This window comes from Pituophis catenifer, unplaced genomic scaffold, assembly GCF_029215685.1.
Source record: "Pituophis catenifer annectens isolate HBS135680 unplaced genomic scaffold, rPitCat1.0.hap2 SCAF_3, whole genome shotgun sequence".
Taxonomy (NCBI): Eukaryota; Metazoa; Chordata; class Lepidosauria; order Squamata; family Colubridae; genus Pituophis; species Pituophis catenifer.
In genome coordinates this window covers 74,157,614-74,179,474 of record NW_027256883.1, presented here as the reverse complement: position 1 = coordinate 74,179,474, position 21,861 = coordinate 74,157,614, and the positions used below count along the sequence as shown (strand labels likewise).

Below are 21,861 nucleotides of genomic sequence, written 5' to 3'. Positions count from 1 at the left end.
TCTTCCTTGGCTTTGGCTTCTCTTTTCTTGGTAGTTTCCAGTTTGCTTTTTTCTCTTCATTTTTTTGCACTTTCTTTTCACATTCACCTTCAACCATTTCTTTAAGTTTATTTGTAATTCCTCTGGGTCTTTAATCATTGAGGCTCAGTACTTCAGTGTGATTTCTGATATTTTCCTTGAAGATGGTGGGTATATGTTCAAGATTATACTGGAAATTTACTGGTTTTCTTTGTCTGTTTTAGCTTAACTTGAAACTGTGTGACTTTGGGCCAGTCACTCTTTCTCAGCCTAAATCACCCCAGGAGATTATTGTTTTGGGGAAAATAGAAAAGAACAGTAATTAGGTATGTTTACTGCCTTATTTATAAAGTAATAAAGGCAAGATAGAGATAAAATAAGGGACACGGTGGCTCAGTGGCTAAGACGATAAGCTTATCAATCAAAAGGTCAGCAGCTCAGCGGTTCGAATCCCTAGTGCCGCGTAATGGGGTGAGCTTCCATTACTTGTCCCAGCTTCTACCAACCTAGCAGTTCGAAAGCAACTTAGCTCCCTGCTTCCTTTTAGCCATAATATTGTTACTTTGATTTCTATATACTTCATCTGGTGATATCCATTTATAGAGGCATGATTTTAATTGTTTCAACACAGTATTAGCTATGAAGATTTCATTGGAGCCTTGGCGATTGGAGCATAAACTTAAAAGATTATCATATTAAGGGATTGCCCATGAAGTCTAATTGATACTATCATTGATTACATTGTAACGAAGTACAATTCTTACTATGCTCTTCCTAATTATAAAAGCAAAGCTGTTTCTTCTTGTTTTTCATGTCCTTAAGACTAAAAAGTATGGTTTTCTGACTGAAAGTATCCAATCCATTTTGACTTCCTGATACCTAAGGTGTCAATTTATAGTTGTTTCATTTCATCTTTTCCATGTTCATACTTCTTGGATACAATGAAGGTTGGCTTTATTAAGATGAATAGGTAGCTCTCTGTAGCCTGCAACCGCATTACAAGCATGTATTTCTATGTCATCAACATGATCTTTTTCAAATTTTCAAACTGTTGCAAAGTTCTTTTAGGACCCACCAAGTCAGAATCAACCACAATAGAATTTGAGGGAACCTGTTCCAAGCCAGATCTTGAGATTTCCAGAAAACAATGTATCTTTTGAACAGTCAAAATGAAAGCTGCCATGCAACAACAATGCACAGGACTGAGATCCCAACGAAGGGAAAACAGAGATTTGAAGTTTCTCATTATATTTAATACCTGAACGAAAACTGAAAAGGCACACAAAATAATTTTGAGATAGCAGGATAGGATCTGAGAGATGGTGAGTACTAATCCCGCTTTAGGCAGAAACCCAACTGGATGTCCTTGGGCAATCCCTCTCTTTCAGCTCTAGGAAGCAGGCAATAGCCAACTACTTCTGAAATCTTATCCAGGCAGTTGCCAGCAATCAAACCTTACCTCAAAGGGATGCATACCCACCCACATAAACATGAGTGTCTCTCAATTATTAGTTCATATTGGATGTGGCATTTTGTGTTTATTATTTACAGATAACATACCGTCAACGCCTGCTCCTTTTGACCACAAGATGATCAAAGCAAAAAGAGCTGGGATTGGTAGCTTTTATCAAATCTTCAAGAACGAACTTTTGGGAGGGTAAGTTGAACCAAAATTATAGTTCATTCAATGCAGAATCTCTTAAAATAATCAGACCTATCCCTGGATACCTTCCTAGATTACTATAGTGCAAATTAAATAGTAGTGTAATTTGGATGAAGCAATAAACTAGCTATCCTAGTCCAAAATAACAATGGCTTACATATTGTAAATGGATGACTGAACAGAAAGTTGATGGTTTCTGGACCTGGATTATTCTGGTGGTCTTCCAATTCAAGAAGTCCTTCCAATTACCAATCAATTCACAATTCAAATAAGTGGTCTATCGTATCCTATCCTAAAAATGAACAAGTGTTCTAAATTCTACCTCAGAGCAGGGGTGAAATTCAGCAGGTTCTGATAGGTTCTGGAGAACCGGTAGCGGAAATTTTGAGCAGTTCGGAGAACCGGCAAATGCCACCTCTGGCTGGCCCCAGAGCGGGGTGGGAATGAAGATTTTGCAGTATCCTTCCCCTGCCACTCCCACCGAGCCACACCATGCCCACCAAGCCACGCCCACAGAACTGGTAGTAAAAAAAATGGATTTCACCACTGCCTCAGGGTATGACACTTTCACGAGAAGGAATGCTGGGAACTTCAGAAAGTCTGCTGGTCTTAAAGCTCTATTTTGTCCAGCACCCCATTTACTGAAGCGACCAGTCAGAAACCATTGGCCAAGGCCATGGGCATTTCATTTTTCTTGCTTCTCTTCTGGAAATAGGAGCAATCATGTTGATCTCCTAAATCTTTTATTATAATGTTTTAACAAGTATATAAGATCAGCCTTGCAGGGTCAGGGCAACTGATTCTCCTAATCCTAGGACTGTCGTAACTTCAAAATAAATGAAATGAAAAGTCACCTGAGACCTGAATTCAATTATGCTTTTTTTCCTTTCTCTAGTGGACGATTTGGCCAGGTGCATAAATGTGAAGAAAAGGAGACAGGTCTCAAATTAGCAGCCAAAATTATAAAAGCCAGGAGCTTAAAGGAAAAAGTAAGTGGGGTTTGAATAATAGCTTAGAACAGGGATGTCAAACTCGCGTCATCACAGCAGCATCACATGACATATTGGGACTTTTTTTCCCCTTAACTAAACTGGGTGTGGGTGTGGCTAGTGCATGATGCATCTGGCCCACGGGCTGCAAGTTTGACAGCCCTGCCTTAGAGCAATCTGTGGGCTTTGTTATCTACTGACTTGGTTTCACCTGGATAAACTTTTCCTGCTTTTTGTGTGATATAAAGATCTTAGCTATTTGTACAAAGAGCAGCCTTTGAAATCTCCACTTCAATCTCTTTCCCTCCTCCCCACATCAAATTAGGTAATCTATAAAGCAGAGGTCACAAATCAAGGTTGTTTATTGTAATTTCTTTCACATTATTATTTTAAGAAGAAAATCTTACTCTCTTTTCTCAGCTTTTGCTCGTTTCTCCAACAACAATTTACTCTGCTTCATTGCAGAGTACCTCAACACTCTGCTTTGGAATTGAAAGTTAAGCATACCCTATACTTGGGTGGGAAGCCATATAGGAATACCATGCTATAAAGTAGATTTAAGTAGTAAAAAAACAAAAACTCGTAAGGCAGAAATGGCAAGCCAGATCTACATTGTTGTCAAGGGGAAAAAAAGCAAATGTCCCCATGAGATTTTTAGGAGTTATTTCAAGTTGAAAGAGACTATCCGATCTTAGGTGAGCCACAATTGTAATTCTCCATTATTCGGGAAACTTAATCCTATTCTTAGGAACTAGGGAAGAACAGAAACCCAAAAGATTGATTCTTCTCCTAGATATGGTATTGCATTTTAGATTAGAAGAAATTGTATATGCTCAAAAGATCAGCCTGCTGCAGAACACAGAATCTCTCTCTCTCTCCCTCCCTCCCCCTCCCTCCCTCCTTCCCTCTCTCTCATCATCTCTCTAAGCAAGCAAGCCCAGGATTTACCGTATTTTTTGGAGTATAAAACGCTCTGGACTATAAGACGCACCTACCTTTTTTGGTAAGGAAAACAAGAAAAAGAAATCTGCCTCTGCATCTGCCTCCCAGCAATTTTGCCTCGTTACAGCAAACAGCAAACAGCAAACAGCCTGCTTTACTTTCATTTTCTTCAGCATAGCTTGATTAGCACAAGTAAAAAAAATCTGCTCCCAGCAATTTACCTCCTTGCAGCAAGCAGCAGAGGCCCCGTGCAAAACAGCTGAGAGTCGGGAGGCCAGCGGACAATCAATTTGTGCTAATTAGGCTGTGCTGAACTGAAATGGGCTGTTTCTTCTTGCTGCTTGCTGCAAGGAGGTAAATTGTTGGGAGGCAGAGGCCATAGGGTGGGGGCCAGTGGGTGGGTGGGGCTACATGCGACGCACCCAAATTTTCACCCCCTTTTAGGGGGGGAAGGTGCGTCTTATACTCCGAAAAATATGGTAACTCATACCTTTCTCTCCTGCTATTTCCTGTAAAGACCTTAAGATATTTGTTTTCATCCTTGGACACACCTCAACTGCTTTCTCTAGTCTTTTTCTTGAACAGCATTCAGCTTGCCAGTTTAACCATTATAGAGAGTTCACCTGAGCAACAATATAAAGTAGGTTTCTTTTGGTTTTTTTCTAGAGTAGTTCAAAGTACTTCTACCTCAGCAGACGAAGCAGAAGTAATGTCTACCTGAGTAGAGACCTAAAGAACGACAGTCATGATGTCTTCTGAATTGCAGTGGCTCTTGAAATCTTGAAATCTTAGGCAGAAATATTTGCTATGACTTCTGCTCTCTGATCTGTAACCTCACAATGTCAGAGTTAGCAGTGAAGACTTGGGCAAAGCATTCATTTTGTTGCCATGCGTAATTTGGAGCCACCAAATAAATTTAGATAAAACCTGATCTGTCTATTATGAACGTTGGTGGTGAATATTTCACCAACTTTGGGATCGCATTGAATTGGAAAAGGGTGCTTTAAGGGTTTAACAAATACACGGAGGCAGGAAAATCAACAATACTAAAGAGGCCATCAAGATTTTTGCTAAATTCTTCTCAAATGTAACAACGTTCTTTTTTTCTTTGCAGGATGAAGTGAAGAATGAGATTAATATCATGAATCAATTGACTCACATGAACATCATTCAGCTGTATGATGCTTTTGAATCAAAAAATGATGTTGTCCTTATTATGGAATAGTATGTATCAATCAGATGCTTGTTCTGCTTATCATTCTTAGCTGTGTCTGGAACCAAAGCCTTTAATGTGATTCTCCTCATTCCCTACTCAGTCAACAGTATGCTAACCCAGCAATTGTAGTTATCTTTTATGGGAATGTAGAGGATATAGACATTCTCTATAGTTAACATAGCTGGTCAGTTCCAACCTACATTTTCCATCTTCCTTTGACATACATAACTTGGAACAGGCTTATAAAGATTATATAGTGCAGAACAGAAGTAAGTTCTGGGGAGAAAAAAAATCTTCTAATCCACATTTAGGAAATTGCTTTATTGGAATCAATATCCTCACTTTGCAGAGATTTACATATTCATAATTTGAAACCATACAGAGGTTGAATCAACTTCTGTTTGCCTATGGATGTATTGAAACATGCAATTTGATTGGGTTATTTGAATTTTTATATGCAACTTTACAAGGAGAGGATATCCTGAAAAGGGGGAGGGGAAGTTGGAAGTATGAACTAGATTGGTAACATTTTCAGTGAAATGTGCTTAGAGTTATCAAGGATTTAATTTTGCATATAAAGCATGTGCATTACTACTGAAGTATACCATTAATGCATTAGAGGGTCATATTCTTAAAGCAGTCATCTCTCTTCCTCTCTGTCTCTGCTTGAAGAATATTAAGGGAAACCTCATTATTTGGAGAATAAATGCCATACTTAGATTTCTGTAAATCCATGATTTACAGTAATTGTTTACTCACTGAAAACCGTATATATATCTATGACAAATCTCTTGACATTCATCTCTTGATGTTCTTCACCTTCAAAAAACCATAAGGCTGTTGACACTTTGTTTTGGAATTACTATCAAATACTATATTCTAAATCATTTAATAACCAAGTCCTGAAAGGTTCGTTGCAGTTTCTTTGTTTTGTACATAACCCAATATATGAGGAGGGTCTATGTACATTGTCACCTGGGAAGCACACATTTCTGACCAGCCTTCCCCAATTCTAGTTTTCCTTATAATCCTAGAAAATATGGACATGTGGAGCATGCCAGGTTGGAGAATATTGTTCTTGAATGTAAAATTTTCAGCACATTGAATTACCAATTAAGCCCAGGGGTGAAATCTAGCAGGTTCTGACAGGTTCTGGAGAACCGGTAGCGGAAATTTTGAGCAGTTTAGAGAACCAGTAAATACCACCTCTGGCTGGTCCCAGAGTAGAGTGGGAACGGAGATTTTGCAATATCCTTCCCTAGAAGTGGGGTGGGAATAGAGATTTTGCAGTATCTTGCCCCTGCCACGCCCACCAAGCCAAGCCCACAGAACCGGTAGTAAAAAAAATTGGATTTCACCACTGATTAAGCCTATCTGTCTCTCTTTTCAGTGTGGAAGGAGGAGAACTGTTTGATCGGATTCTTGATGAGAACTCCAACTTGACAGAGATGGATGCCATCTTATTCATAAAGCAAATCTGTGAAGGGATTCAGCACATGCATCAAATGTATATTCTCCATTTGGACTTGAAGGTTCTGTGCATTTGTTTTACTTCCTATGCAAAAAAAAATGTATATACTAGACTGAACATCTTAGAACTCAGTATTATAACTGCAGTTAGTGGCCCTTTTTGATTTGGAGTTCTGAGTATCATAAATAGGCTCAACTTTCAGATAATAGAAGCATATTAGGAGTGGGGATAGAAGTGAGAACCCAGATTGTCCTTTATCCTTAGACCTTGTAGGCAATGGGTAGAGAACATCTACTCAGGTTGCGGACTATTGTTTTAGCAGTAATCCATCACATTTCAGTGAATCAGAAGAAGATCCAAGGGTAGGGCAGGGCTGCTGGGGGTTTGCAGAGGTTTGGGAGAACCTCTAGCTAAGATTCTGTGCAGTTCGGAGAACCCTCAAATCCCACTCCTGGCTGACCCCTCCCATCCTGACCCATCCATCCCAGGAGTCCCCATGCTGCCTGTTTTGGATGCAAGTAAATGCAGGGCATGCACGGAGACTTGGGAAGGGCGAAAAATTGGCCTACCAGAAGTTCGGGAAGGGAAGTCCAGAGAGCCTCTGAAGCCTGGGGAGGCCGTTTTCGCCCTCCCGAAGGCTCGAGGAAAGCCTCAGGAGCCCAGGGAGGGCAAAAACGCCACCCCCACCCCCTTTGGTGCAGGAGGCCAACTAGGCCACACCCACCATGGCCACACTCACCCAGCAACCAGACAGAGAACCCCTTGCTAAAATTTTTGAAGCCCACCCCGTCCAACTAAGCAACTAAAATGATCCATCCTCTTGTAAGATCGATTGCACTGGGGAACAATTTTTCTGTTTCCTATTTGCTGTGATTGCAGTACACTGTCTTCCAGCATGCCATGATGTTGAAAAGCAGAGTGAAGTTCAAATGCTAGGGAACTTGAATCTTCTCTCTGCTCTGCAGTATTCCTTCCTTCCTTGATATGGACAGCTGAAAAGGATAGTTGTTAATATTAAGAAAATAACTATTTCTTTATAGCCTAAATTCTTAAGGCAAGGAATTAAGTGAATGGATATAGAAAAAAATACTTTATTTAGCCAAGTATAATTAGACACACAAGGAATTTGTCTCCGGTGCAGAAGTTCTGAGTGCACATGTAAAACAACAGAGTAATAATAATGATAATAATGATACCAATAAGAGGGGTGGTAAAGAAGACGAGAAGAATAATAATAATACAACAGCCATGCAACATGGATATTATACTTAGACGTAAGATAGTACTGTGAGAATAAGGGTTTCAGCAGAGTGATGGCACGAGGGAAAAATCTCTCCTGTGTCTAGTTGTTTTGGCATGCAATGCCCTATAGTGGCATCCTGAGGGGATTAGTTGAAACAGTTTATGTTCAGGATATGAGGGGTCAGTAGCAATAGCAATAGCACTTAGGCTTATATACCACTTTACAACCCTCTCTAAATAGTTTACAGAGTCAGCATATTTCTCCCAACAATTTGGGTCCTAATTTTACTGACCTCGGATGGATGGAAGGCTGAGTCAATTTTGAACCTGGTGAGATTTGAACTGCCAAACTGCAGGCAGCTGGCAGGCAGCAGAAGTACTGCACTCTAACCACTGTGGCTCTAGCCACCGTGGCTCATTTCCTCAGCCCTTCGTCTGACCTGCTCAATAGGCAGATTTTCCATGGAAGTCAGGCTGGTTGCAACCTTTTTTTTCTGCAGTCCGAACTCTTCATTGAAGCCTGTACTTGTCCTGTTTGGTTGCTGTACCAAGCAGACAGTTATAGAAATACAAATGACTTCCTCAATAATTCCTGTAATAATTCCTATATCAACATTTCTTGGGGCAGTCTGAACTGAGTTGATTCAAGAAGAACATTCTTTGTTGTGCCTTTTTAATGATGGTTCTAATGACATTTCTAATCCTTTGGGAGATTATAGAACCCCAAAAATTTGGGGACCTCTACTGATGTTGATAGTATCAGGCAGAAGTTCTATCACCTTTTTATAAATAATGAGAATTTAACAGGCATACATTTGATGGCGAGGCTGTAGCAGTGTCAAACTGTACTCTCCATTGAATTAAGAACCGCCTCTGAAGTTATCTTCCTCTAGGAAGAGCAGCTATTGAGCCTTGTTGCATTCTGTATGTTTTATTTATTTAGGCTTCCAGCGCCTTGGTTGTCTCTAAACTAGAGCCATGTATTTGGCTACTTAGCTTGCTGAATGTGATCCCAAATAATTGAATAACCTGGTGAGAGTGAATGCATATTATGTTACTTGAACGTCATTCTGTTTTCAGTTCTATAACACTAAAACCATTAGGAAAAACTCAGTTGCCTCTGGCCAAAGGAAAATCTAATTTTTGTTCATGCCAAACCTCTGTTTGCAAAAACCACCAAGTCTGGATTCGAAGAGAGACAATATCAATTTTTCCTTTTTGTTGATCCTTATTTCATTGGATAAAGTAGTTTTTAATTACCAATTTGCTTAATAGAGTACCAATTTGTTACATTACCTAGTTATATATTTTTATCAGATGCTGGAATATTTAGTTTTATGAGTGTAACTGAATGAAAATCTGATTAATTCTGTATTTTATCTGGTTTGGGGATTCAGCCCAAACCAGATAAAATTTACTTTGGAATATTTCTATGACATAGATGTTCATGATTTATTTTTCTCTAAATATTTGTAAAAGTGCAAGGGGGGTTGTTTGAAGGCTGACATCACACAAGAAACTGATATTCAGCTAAACTTGTAAGTTACATTTGAAAGTTTGAGTCCATCATTAATCTAGGAAGCAGAACCAATGAAACCAACATTTGAATAATTTAACTGTTTACCTGTAATAGCTTTTTATCACCTATATTAGTTAATAGTTCATTTCTGGACAGTCCACAAATTTGCCTGGTGTTGATCAGTCAGATATTGGCTTGTTGAAGAATAAACTTAAGAAGTTCAACTACACAGAAAAGTATTAAAGCAATGTTTTCTGAAATACCCCAATATCAGCACACAATGGGCTGCAAATTACAGTCCCTGACTTTCTGAAACCAGCCAGAGTGCTTTCATTTCCTTTCTAAAAGCTCACTAATGAATTCTTTATCTCAAATTTCTGTATTCTGTCAAACAGAAAGGCCACCACAAGGGAAATGCTGCCCTGGTGGAGTGTTCCCAGCCTCAAATACCACATGATTATAGTTTGATGTATCCACAGAGTCTAACCTGCTATAAAACACCAGCACCCAGATGTGTATTTTTATGCTCTGGTGTATTTTTAACACTGATCCCAGAGCATTTCTTTCACCATTTCTCATAAATGTGCATTTTTCTTCTTTTCTTCTGACAGCCTGAGAATATCTTGTGTGTGAATCGAGAGGAATATCAAATAAAGATTATTGACTTTGGGCTGGCAAGAAGGTATGTTCTTTTAATCCAATAGTCAGCATTTCTCATTTTTCTCAACTGGGGACATTTCAGTTTGATGTCATGTTTTTGGGATAAACAAGATTAAATAAGAATTGACTGTCATTAGTCTATTAGAAAAGGGTTGACCTTGGATAGCATTGCTCTAGTTTAGATACTGCAGGACTTGGGACCTGAAATTTTCATAGAAAAGTTCTGTGTGCTATTATTTCTTCTGTCATTTTTTTTAATCAGTTCAAAGAATTAGCCAGTGAATTCTGTTCTTACTGGAGTGGGAAGGGGCCTGGTACAATAAACAGTGACAGATGTTCTAAGGAGGCCAAAATCATGGGTAAAAGTCATCAAAGTGAGCCTTTCATTCTAAAAGCCTTCAGCACTTTCAAGTGGCACTTATTTAACATCATAAGTTAAATCTTAAGCCCTTCTTAAGAGGCCATCCTTAGACCCCAACAGTATAAGAGAACATTCATCCAGTCTCCAACCTTCTCCCTTAGGGAAGGTTGTTGAGAACTTGTTTGGCTCTCAATTACAAAGAACCAAGGATGAAGCGAATTTTCCGGACCTTTTCAATCTGAGTTCAGGATATGACACAGTACTGAAATAACTGGTCACATTTGTTCATGACTTCTGGAGGGAAGGGAATCACAATGGTGCAACCATTCTGACCCTCCTGGATTTCTCAGCAACCTTTGGTACTATCCACCATGGTATCCTCCCTCTAACTTCTCCCATCAATAAAAAAAAAATCTGACAAATAACCTGATCAGATTCTCCTTCTTAGATACTTGACTACTTGGAAAATTAGAATTCCTAGCTAGGAAAATTGTTGAATTATTATCATGTGCTATAAAAGCCATATTGGCTGCTACTGTTTCCCATATATATATATATTTCTGTTTTATTTCTTAGATACAAACCAAGGGAAAAACTTAAGGTCAACTTTGGCACTCCAGAATTTCTTGCTCCTGAAGTTGTGAACTATGATTTTGTTTCTTTTCCTACTGATATGTGGAGTATTGGTGTCATTGCCTACATGTTGTAAGTTGAACTAAAGTCGAAGTATTAAGATTGTGAGTGCTTCCAGATGAAATTTTTATTGTGCAGTCACATAATTTTATTGGGTCATAGAATTTTATTGGATGAGGATAGATAATGATAATGGCCATTTTCGTTCTTTATTTTTAAATTTTATTATCCGCCCTTCTTACCACACTGTAACTCTCAGCAGCTTACAATACTAAAAGATAAAACACTATAAAATCAAATAAGGTAAGTACAATACTATAAAAAAAATCAAGCTAACTAAAAAGATGGGGAGGGAGGGAATATGATGAGAAGGGAAGGGGGTGGGATCTGTTGTTAATCAACCACCCCCAACATGAAACCCTTCTGTTGGAGCCCCAAGCAAACTGACAGAGCCGGGACTTTAAGCTATTATGGAAGATAAAGAGGGTTAGAGCTGACCTGTCTCCAGCAGGGAGCGTAAAATGTTCCAAAAGGACTCACATTTTCTGAGAACATCTTCCATTATGACATATAGTAGAGAATCTACTCTATATTTTTCTCTATATTTAGAGAAAAAAATTGATGGCGTAATACTTTGTGATTGATAACATAGACTTCCCATCTGGAATATCCTTAGGTTTCTTTTTGTGTCGAGGTCATGCAGTTCAAAAAAGCCATGGTGGACTTCTTGGACTAACTCTTTTTAACAAATTAACAGAGTTGGAAGGGACTTATAGGTCATCTAGTCCAACCCCCTGCTCAAGCAGGAGATCCTACACCATTTCTGACAAATGGCAGTCCAATCTTTTCTTGAAAGTTTCAAGTGATGAAACTCCCACAACTTCCGAAGGCAAGTTGTTCCATTGGTTGATTGTTCTCACTGTCAGAAAGTTCCTCCTCATTTCTAGGTTGAATCTCTCCTTGGTCAGTTTCCGTCCATTATTCCTTGTCTGGCCTTCAGGTGCTTTGGAAAACAGCTTGACCCCTTCCTCTCTGTGGCAGCCCCTCAAGTATTGGAAGACGGCTATCATGTCTCCCCTGGTCCTTCTCTTCACTAGACTAGCCATGCCCAGTTCATGTAACCATTCTTCATATGTTTTAGTCTCCAGTCTCCTAATCATCTTGGTTGCTCTCCTCTGCACTTTTTCTAGAGTCTCAACTCAAATATCATGAAATAATTTACAAAGATTTTAGCTTGTGATGCTTGATTGTAAAGAGCAGAAGAGGGGAAAAAAATGACTGATGTTGAAGTTAAAATCACAGTCTTTAGTGCTACGCTGATGACATTACTGTGACAGCTGAAAATGCAAAAGATCTGCAGCCTCTAGTAATGAAAGGCAAGGAGCACAGTGAAAAATGTGACTAAGATTAAATAGAAAGAAGAGCAAACTAATAACAACAGATACAGCAGGGGGTTGGAGTTGAAATGAAGATATGGTGATCGTTTATGACTTTTTGAGATCTACGATCAACCATAAAATAAATCAAGAAATACACTGCAAACTAGCATTTGATAGAATAGGAATGAAGACCTTGTAAAACAAATTCAAATGCCATGATGTGTCTATAAAGACCATAATCATGCAAGCTATCACATTGCCTGTGACACTATAGAAGCAAAAAAATTAAAAGTAGAAGCAGTACAGAATTATGCTTTTGAACGTTGGTATTGGAGAAGACTCCTGATAATGCCATGGATAGTCAACAAAACCCTATCATGCAGAGAAAGTATGTTGCAGTCCATGTCAGTAGAAGAATCCCAACTGGCAGGGTCCAGGAAGACAACCTTCTCTTCTGCTGTCCCCTCCTTGTGGAATATTCACACCCCCACGAATGTGAGGCAGGCCTCTCTCTCATGGCCTTCTGGAAAGGAGTTAAACCTCACGTGGGGAACCCAGAAAGGCACGTGGTTATGGGGCTGGTTCGGTACTCTGAGAAAGCTCCATTCACCTTTTAACTACTTTTTTTTAACAGAGATCAATCAACCTTGCCTCCTTTTAGATTCTATTCCTTTAAAAAAATAATTATTATATACTGTTTTTATATGTTAACATTTTTATTGTACACCATCTAGAATCCCTCTCTGAGGGAGATGTGCAGTTCAGAAATGTTATTTTATGCTTAATGAGCATGTTTTTTTTCTTCCTATAGGATTACTGGATTATCTCCTTTTCTGGGTGATGATGATAATGAGACTTTGAACAACATCCTGGCTTGTAGGTGGGACTTTGAAGATGAAGAATTTAAAAATGTATCTGAAGAAGCCAAAGATTTCATCTCTAAGCTTCTTATCAAAGAAAAATGGTAATTACACACCTATAATGTTTTGCTTTTAATATGTTGTCTGCTCAGTTCTATTAGAAATACACAAAAATAATAATCATGTTTGACAGAATTACATAAAGACTACTAAAATGAACAAGAAATAAAACAAATTCATGAAATGCCAAAAATGAAAACTCTTTGTATTTTATTAAACGGTTATTTAGGATAAGGCACATATTAATAGTTACATACTAGTTACATAATATTACTCAGTTATTTTTTTATTAATAAACCTGAAGGATAACCATGTTAGTGATGATGATGATTGAATTGGCCCAAAGAGGAAGAATAGGAACGCCATAAAAGCTGCAAAGTTCTAAGGAAAAGAAATTGCACAAATCACTCATTAGGATTAGGTAGTCCTTAACTTACAACCATTTGCTTAGCGCCCATTTGAAGTTATAACGGCACTGAAAAAAGTGACTTACAACTGATTCTCAGGCTTGCAAGTATCGCAGCATTCCCAGAGTCATGGATCAAAATTCAGGCACTTGCCATGTATTCACAATGATTACAGCATCTTGGGGTCATGTGATTGCAATTTGCGATCTTCCTAGCTGACTTCTGACAAGCAAAATCAATGGGGGAACCCAGATTTGCATAATGACTCTGTGATTCACTTGGGAAAAAAGGTTGCAAAGTTAGGCATGTCTCATTTAACAACTGTCTTACTTGGCAATTGAAATTCTGGTTCCAATTGTGGTTGTATAGAAATCAGAAGATGGCACCATTTCCATGGATGAAAATTATCCTAGATCAGGGGTGTCAAACCCGCTCGCATCACGGGCTGTATCATGACGTATCACAACGTTTTTTGCCTTTGTGAAGCTGGGGTGGATGCGGCCTGTGTGGGCCAAATCCGGCCTGCAGGCTACCAGTTTGACAGGCCTGACCTAGATGGACTAAATTATATACATATCCTGAAATGAAGACTTGTACGGTCAGTTTTCATCCAGAATGAAATTGGCCAGCTTACTAATGAAGAACTTGAATAATGAACCTATACTTTTACCATAAGTGATAAACTTAAGAACACCATTCAAATCTCAAGCTAAAGCTGTCTGTTGCTGTTACCCCTATTACCTTAAAACACCAACACACAAGCAAATATCAGACTGAAGTATTTAAAAATTCCTGTATACATATCACATGATAACCTTGTTCTTTTCTGTTTAGCTGGAGAATAAGTGCAGGTGCAGCTTTAAAACATCCTTGGTTGTCCAGCCAAACACTCCATTGCAAACTGGAAGCTAAGGTGTGTAGATCTGATCAAAATTATTATTTTCTTTTATCTCTTAATCTCTTTGTATGAAGAAGTGCTTATTAATTAGACTGATCATTATACATTAGTCTCCTATTCATTTCTACTACCATGTTTCCCCGAAAATAAGACCGTATTTTACATTTTTTGAACCCCGAAATAAGCACTTGGCCTTATTTTCAGGGAGGTCCTATTATTTTGGGGCACGTGGAGCAAGACAGGGATCCTCTTGCCATCTTATCTGATTTTCAGCTCTGTCTCCCTAACCCTAACCAGAGGAAATGGTGGGGACCAGCTATGCATACATTTAAATATTTTCAGGGAGGGCTTATTTTAACACATGCGCTCAAAAGCCTGATTGGGCTTATTATCCAGGGATAATTTTTGGGAAAACACAGAATTTGATGACCAGATTATTGCAGTGGGGTTGGGGATGTGTGGGAGACGCTATGGAAGATATTCACTGTTGGGTCCCCACTAAAATGGTGTTATTATCTTTGTTATTATAATTCACGATTATCCCGTAAATTATGATTGTGAGCAATTTCTTGCGAAATATGTTCATACAGTACTTGCAGGTATATGCAGTATTTGCAGGTACATAAATGTAGTTCTGGTCATATGGTTAGATAATTTGGTTAATTATCTTGCCTGTAACAGAATAGCAGAGTTGGAAGGGATCTTGGAGGTCTTCTAGTCCAACCCCCTGCATAAGCAGGAAACCCTATACTGTTTCAGACTTCTTATATACTTCTTAATCTTGCCCGTACTTATCTAGAAATGCCACTTGAATGCTAATTCCTTGTCTAGCTGATCACTTATTTTTGTTAAAGAGGAAGGACTGAGGTAATTGTGCATTTGTAAAATCTCACATCCATCTGATCTCCCTATGTCTTCAAGATATTATGTGTAGTGAGTAGACAAAAACTTATCAATTTCTCACTATATAAAGATAGTCAGTGCCTCAATAAATACACCAACTCTGTTATATGCTTTGCATTTTCTCAGCTTAGCGGAATCACAATTGCTGTTTGAAATGTATTATTATTATTATTATATGACAGGTCTTATGATTTATTTTATCTTTCTTGCTCTTGTAGAAGAAGAAGAAGAAATGTTCTTCTCCATTTTAAGCACCTGTGGTTCCATAACATCTCTCAGAACTGAAAGGTTGGTATTAAGTTTATATGTATCTATGTATGTATTACTGGCAAGTGCCCATTTTGTGGCCACCATGTGGAGGTCATCTCAGATACTCCCACTGCCAGTTATTGCAACATGGTAAATCTGAGCAATTTCTTCCTGCCATCACAGTGGCCAAAAGAAACATTAGAACTATGTAATGAACAGTTGCAAACTGAATCCACTAACTGCAATTATCTAGCATCATTTTCCCACGCTCCCGCATGTGCACTGGCTTTCCGTAAATACCAGAAGGACATGGCATGGGATCCTGCCTTCTCTTAACATTGCTAAATGATTAGTGATGCTAAGGTTGGGGTTGTGCATGTGGATATGTATGTTTATAAACAAGACCCATGGAACGCAATGAGGCTTAGTTACAAGAAAAGGCACACATTTAATTTTGAACAGAGTCACATATACTCCGCAAACAGGGTTACATATACTCCGCAAAAAGGGTAGGGGTGAAATTTGTACCAAATATTGTCACAAGTTGAATTCAATAATATATAAGCATATTTACAAATCTGTGGGACTTTTATGTAGATCGTTTTGTTTTTTTGCATGACCCTAACTACTTGTGGGTTGTGGGCTGGACTGGAGACTGAAAACCTACACTGTAATTTCAGGAAATCCTGCTTAGCAATTTGAGATCTCAGTAGATAGGGCCCACCTATTTTCAGGAATACTATAGAAATCCTAAAGTCTCAAATCTTACTGTTCAAGAAAAGTTTAAATTCTTTGAAATCTATATTATTTGGCCACGATCACATTCTCCTTTTGTGTTACCCACAGTACTGTATATTAAGCCAAATTTGTCTTGCTGAATAGTCTCTATAACTAGTAGCTGGGTTTTTGTTTTGTTTTTTTTACTTTGAAACGGTAAAGTTATCTAGTGTTTGTAGTGTAAGCTTTAAAAATAGTCTCATCTCTATATATGTAATTGTGATGGGACCTCCCTCACTACCCCCAGACTCATAGCTATAAAGCCAATCGGTCCCTGTCTAAAATAATGAGCTTAAATTTGAATGACTTCCATATGAGAACTTTTCCCCCTTTCCGTTACCAGAGATTCCATTAGTGGCCCTCCACTCACTGCCAAGAAACCTTGGGACCATAGCTCCCAGAATTCCCAGCCGGTGTAGTTGATGGACCTCTGGCTGGAAGTTCAGGGAACTGCAGTTCCAGTACAGATGAAGGACAGCAGAAGGCAAAATGTCTGGGTTTTTTTTTTTAAACAAATGTTTGATAAATTAATAATAATAAAAAAATCTTTTAAAGCATCTCAGAACTAGTTCAAGGGCACAGTTCTGCATTTGCAAAGGCTGAGAATCCCTGCTTTATCACAACCACTTGTTGTTTTTAAATACCTTGAATATTAACTATGAGACAGAAAAAAGGAGACAAGCCACTTTTCATTCAGAGGGCTAATTCTGAACAGGCCATGTGGTAATATGAATCCGCCCTGTGGAACTACGAATGTAATTGAATGGTTTGTCATTCAAGTATTTCGTTGCAAAGACGCCTCTGCAGAGTTTCAAGGCTCCTCGTTCACAGTGGGTTCCTGTAAGTTGCGCTGCATGTTTCTATGTCTAAGCCACCAAAACCACATTGTTCCTAACCGCTTCAGACATGTATTGAGTCAAAATTGTGGGAAGAACCATGATTGCTTGATCCAGACAGGGATAAGGCAAAGAATTCTTACTTTTACCGGGCCTTGATCTTTGGTGCTGCTTGAATGGAACTAACTGAAATGAAAAAGAATCCATGGTTTATCTAAGTCGTGCCAGACACTCCAGCTGAAGCAGAAGGCGATTGGTGGGACTTTCCTTCTTAGCTGTTGTTGTTGAGGATTACTTTGTTAATGGGGGGTTTTTTCCTCCCTATTTCCCTCCTATTTGGACACTATGCCAGATTTTCTTTGGGGCGTGTGGGAATCATAGGTTTAGGTTCCTTCAGAGAGAACCATGTTTGCAAATGCATATTGGGGCTGGAAAAGTGGTGGGATTCAAATAATTTAACAACTGGTTTTCTGCCCTAATGACGGTGGACGGGGCCATGGTGGGCGGGGCCAGGGGGTGTGACAGCAGCACTCAGCCTCCTGCACCCCCTGGGAAGCAAAAACAGGCCACAGGGGTGGCACGCCGCCCCCCTCGCCCCATTTTGGGCCTAGTAGGCATCTCTGCAGCCTCCTGGGAGCAAAAACAGGCCACGGGGGGGGGGGGGGCGCTGGACCGCCTGCATCCTGTTTTGGGCCTAGTAGGCCTCCCTGCACATACCTGGGAGCCAAAATGGGGCGTGTGGGGACTCCTGGGAGGGGAGGGGAGGGTTGGGGAGGGGCCAGCCAACAATTTAACAACCAGTTCTCCCCAAACCGGCCCAGACCAGCTGAATCCCACCATTGGAGTGCTGAGACAATGGTCTCTAGCCACACAATGCTGTCATATGTAAATGCATCTTAGCTTAGTGAAGTAGCTCATTTCAATCCTGATCCCAAACATGAATTACACCCGAAACAACTGTAAGAATCATATAAAGGCCTTTCTTGTACTGGGGAAGAAAAGCCAAGTGACACCAGAGGTTAAAAGTATCTCCTTGGACAAGTAAAACATTGAACTTCTTATTGTTGTTAACTGCTGAGTCCACGATGAATAGGCCAAAGCATATTACTCTGATTTAATTAGATATAATCTAGTTTAGATTAGATTGTAAAGAGTGCAAAAGAGATTTCAGATCACACACAGAAGTATTTGGAACAAAGAAACAATAGTGACTCGCTTGCATGTGTTTTAGGGGGAAAATGCAAAAACTAGCAGTTCCTCAGATCTGATTCCAGCATTAGGCAGAACACACAGGTCTCTTGGCAGGCAGAGAGCAAAATTAAACAGAAATGTTGTAATATAATATGTACTCAATGTCTCCTTTGTTTTGCTTGGTGATGTTGACTGCTAATTCATTCATAGTTTTTAAAAGACCATCACAACAGTCTCAGAGGACATTTTAGAACTAGGCTTTCTTTGTAAAAGTATACATAGGGTAAAATTGAATGCAGTTTTTTGGCTGATGAAACTGCTGCCATCAATGGAATAAGACAGAGGATACATCCTTCCCGCACAATCCTTTTAGATTGAAATATTGATAGAGCTTGAGAGAAGTGATTGGCTTTTAGCAAAAGTGAATTTTTGGGTGCCTATTAATAAGAAACCACACAAACATTTTGCCTCTTGTAAGTCTGAGAGTTTCCATATGCAATTTTGAATTCTGACCCCATAGATTTTAAACCAGGCAGAAGCCCTGCCTCCCTTCAAACTTCTCCTCCAATATATATACAGATCAAGGATTACTTCTAGCAAGAATGTGATGGCAGGGACACTGTAGATAGTCTGTATCCCTCACTCCATATTATTACCCAATGATACAAAGGAAGAACAAATGGTAGAAAAAAATATCTGTGGAATCGTCTCCTTCTGGGAATCAGATGTGAAATAATACATCTGTTGTCTTGCAGGAATATCTCCTGCATGCACTGCTAGTGTTCTGCTTGTAAAGAGGTACAAAGAAGTTTTCAGTTAGTTAAACCAAGATAAAGATCACAATCAGCAGGCTTGTTCAGACCAAACACAACAATGCAGGCTTTAGCACTGTTTCACAGTGTTCTTCCCTTTTGCCTGAACAGCTTGTGCAGGATATTGTACGTTTCAAATACTCCCTTGCTCAAATGAAATCAAGCCAAGGCTTCATTTCACTTTGGGGTATTTCTTTGGTCAGTAACATGCAGCAATATGAAAAAGAAATCCCTGAATTTATCCATCAAATTGTGATTCAAATAGTGATCCTTTTTAAATGGTGTTGGAACAGCTTTTCCTGGACTGTGGCAATCAACATTGGAATTTACATTCTTTTATTAAAAAGAGGAAAGACAATCTCTCAGTCAGGGAAAAACCATGTAGTCTGCTTTACTCTTAAGCTAACTAGAAAGAGTGCAGAGAAGAGCAACAAGGATGATTAGGAGACTGGAGGCTAAAACATATGAAGAATGGTTGCTGGAACTGGGTATGTCTAGTTTAATGAAAAGAAGGACTAAGGGAGACATGATAGCAGTGTTCCAATATCCAATGTCTTTCATGAAAGATATTTTCATTTCTTACAATTTAGACTTTGACTAGTCTTTCTTCCACAACTATGAAGGCTCACAGATGTCACATAACATTTTCCACTAAAGTGCCAATATTTCATTCCCAATGCTCCATTTCCCAATTCCAAATAATGGGATTATGGTGTTTGTATCAAAGCAGACATCTCCAGCCGTGTAGCAGAGAGCAATGATTCTCTCAGCCAGAAAATGCTGAGAAGCAGAGACCAAGATAAGAAATTAAAATACAAGATTAAGTGTACAACAGTATTTGTGCTAAGTCTTAAACTAGTCCGCTGCTCTCAAATATGATAGAGAATGAAGTATAGTAGTAGATGGTCACCTATCAGACCAATCAGCTCTGTTCGTGAAATGCCCAAAATACCAATGCTTATCAATATCTTATCCTGGTCTACAAAATACTTTGGGCTGGTCTTAACAGCGATGATAGTTATAGGAGCCTTGGTGGTGCAGCGGACTAAAGTGCTGTTAAGTAGCACTTAGCTGCCAGCTGCCTGCAATTACTGCGAGTTCAAATCTTACCAGGCTCAAGGTTGACTCAGCCTTCCATCCTTCCGAGGTAGGTAAAATGAGGACCCGGATTGTGGGGGCAATAAACTGACTTTGTATATAAAAGAACACCGCTTAGAGGGGGCCGAAAGCCCTACTAAGCAGGTATATACAAAAGTATGAAGGCTATTGCTTAACGCATTGTAAGCTGCCCTGAGTCTCCGGAGAAGAGCGGCATATAAATCGAACCAATAAATAAATAAATGACTGCTATCTTGCCTTTTTTGACCACACACTGCAGACATCCTGTAAATATTCAACACTAAACTATGATTCAGCGTAACCTTTTGATGCAGCTATGATGCTTTTGAAAGTATATATTGTGGATTTAACCTGTGGCTTATTCTGTTTCTTTTGCAGGAGAAGCTGCTGTGTAATCACTGTTTTTGTGATGTTTGGAAACACAGATGAGTTGTTCTGAGGCTTCACCTTCCTCTCCTACTCCCCGAGATGACTTGAGGTTTTTACTAAGTGGACCAACAACCACTTGAGCTGCAGGATTTACATCCCAGTAGTGCTAGGCTACTTTCTTCTTCCCCTGCTTTCTTTCAAGTCTTCAGTGTCAATTGGTATTTCCAGGAAAGAATGCCATTTGAAGACAGTACTGATTTATGCTTGAGATTAGTATCTTTGCTTACAGTCAGCGTGATATTTCTGGTGTTTCCAGAAGTTTCAGCTTTTGAAAGTACGGCGAGATGATCAGATTCCTGCTTAGCTCAGCAACAGAGGTTGACTTTGATTTTGTGATGGCTGCTTTCAGAACTACTGCATTGAAAAATGTGCTGTTAGAAAACAATTGTTAAAATTATGTGTGATGTGTAATGGTTCAGAGAAGGTGGTCTCCCTTTTTCCTGCAAACACAGAATGACTCTGCTATTGTCATGCATGAACGACATGATAAGATGTTTCCTGGAATGTTTTCTCCACGCCTGCTGCTAACATATAGTAATATTCTAATATTATTTAAAGAGGGAACTTTGGAAAAAGTTGCATTTGGCAAGGATGGGTCTCGAATGCAGGTTTTTCTTTCATTTTGTTTGAATTTGCTAGCAAATTGTAACTCTTCTTCATAGCCTTTGAATGTTTCTACTGTATTTAAAATTGCCATAGGTTAAGAAACAAATGGAATCTCCTAGTTTCTGAAAGCTGGTGCAGTGAAGGGTTGGGAGTTTACAAATGGGAGCTGTGAATAGCTAGAAACTCCCCCGGTTGATCTTAGGCAACAAGTTGTGTCTCAGCTTTAGCTCCCTGGGTGTTTGCAGAGGGGGTTGTGGGGTGGGGTGGAGGAGTCAGGTGGAGTGGGGTGGGCAAAGGGAATTAAAGATGTCATATGCTTCATGATATAATCATGCAAGTGAAGGAACATGATCTGTATCCTTTGTGAAATGACATCATGCTGCATATGACATATTGTTGCATGCACTGGATGTCTCTGCTCAGTCCATCATCTCAACATTATACTAGCTTACAAACCCAGGTTGTGCCTGCAGACAGCTAAGTCTCAACACAAGAAACATTTTACAGACAATAAATAATAGGCAAACACAATAAGTTATACTAGAATTTTGTCAAGGGAACGGTAAACTAAATAGAGTGAAGAATTAGTGGCACAGGGATATAATTGTCAGTGGTTCTCTT

The 21,861-nt window shown here is 39.2% G+C and overlaps 1 protein-coding gene across 3 annotated transcripts in view; it reads left to right on the top strand.

Moving 5' to 3' along the window:
- MYLK4 (myosin light chain kinase family member 4) overlaps window positions 1-21,493 on the top strand; it is a 101,264-nt gene extending 79,771 nt beyond the window's left edge. For all 3 annotated transcript variants that reach the window (XM_070940737.1, XM_070940738.1, XM_070940736.1), the window contains 10 exons: window positions 1,570-1,675; window positions 2,577-2,670; window positions 4,727-4,836; window positions 6,219-6,360; window positions 9,672-9,742; window positions 10,658-10,786; window positions 12,905-13,057; window positions 14,255-14,333; window positions 15,440-15,509; window positions 20,584-21,493. In XM_070940737.1, coding sequence (XP_070796838.1) covers window positions 1,570-1,675; window positions 2,577-2,670; window positions 4,727-4,836; window positions 6,219-6,360; window positions 9,672-9,742; window positions 10,658-10,786; window positions 12,905-13,057; window positions 14,255-14,333; window positions 15,440-15,472 — 917 coding nt within the window. In that variant the 3' untranslated portion in view covers window positions 15,473-15,509; window positions 20,584-21,493. The remainder of the gene's footprint in view (window positions 1-1,569; window positions 1,676-2,576; window positions 2,671-4,726; window positions 4,837-6,218; window positions 6,361-9,671; window positions 9,743-10,657; window positions 10,787-12,904; window positions 13,058-14,254; window positions 14,334-15,439; window positions 15,510-20,583) is intronic.
- Window positions 21,494-21,861: the final 368 nt, after the last annotated feature.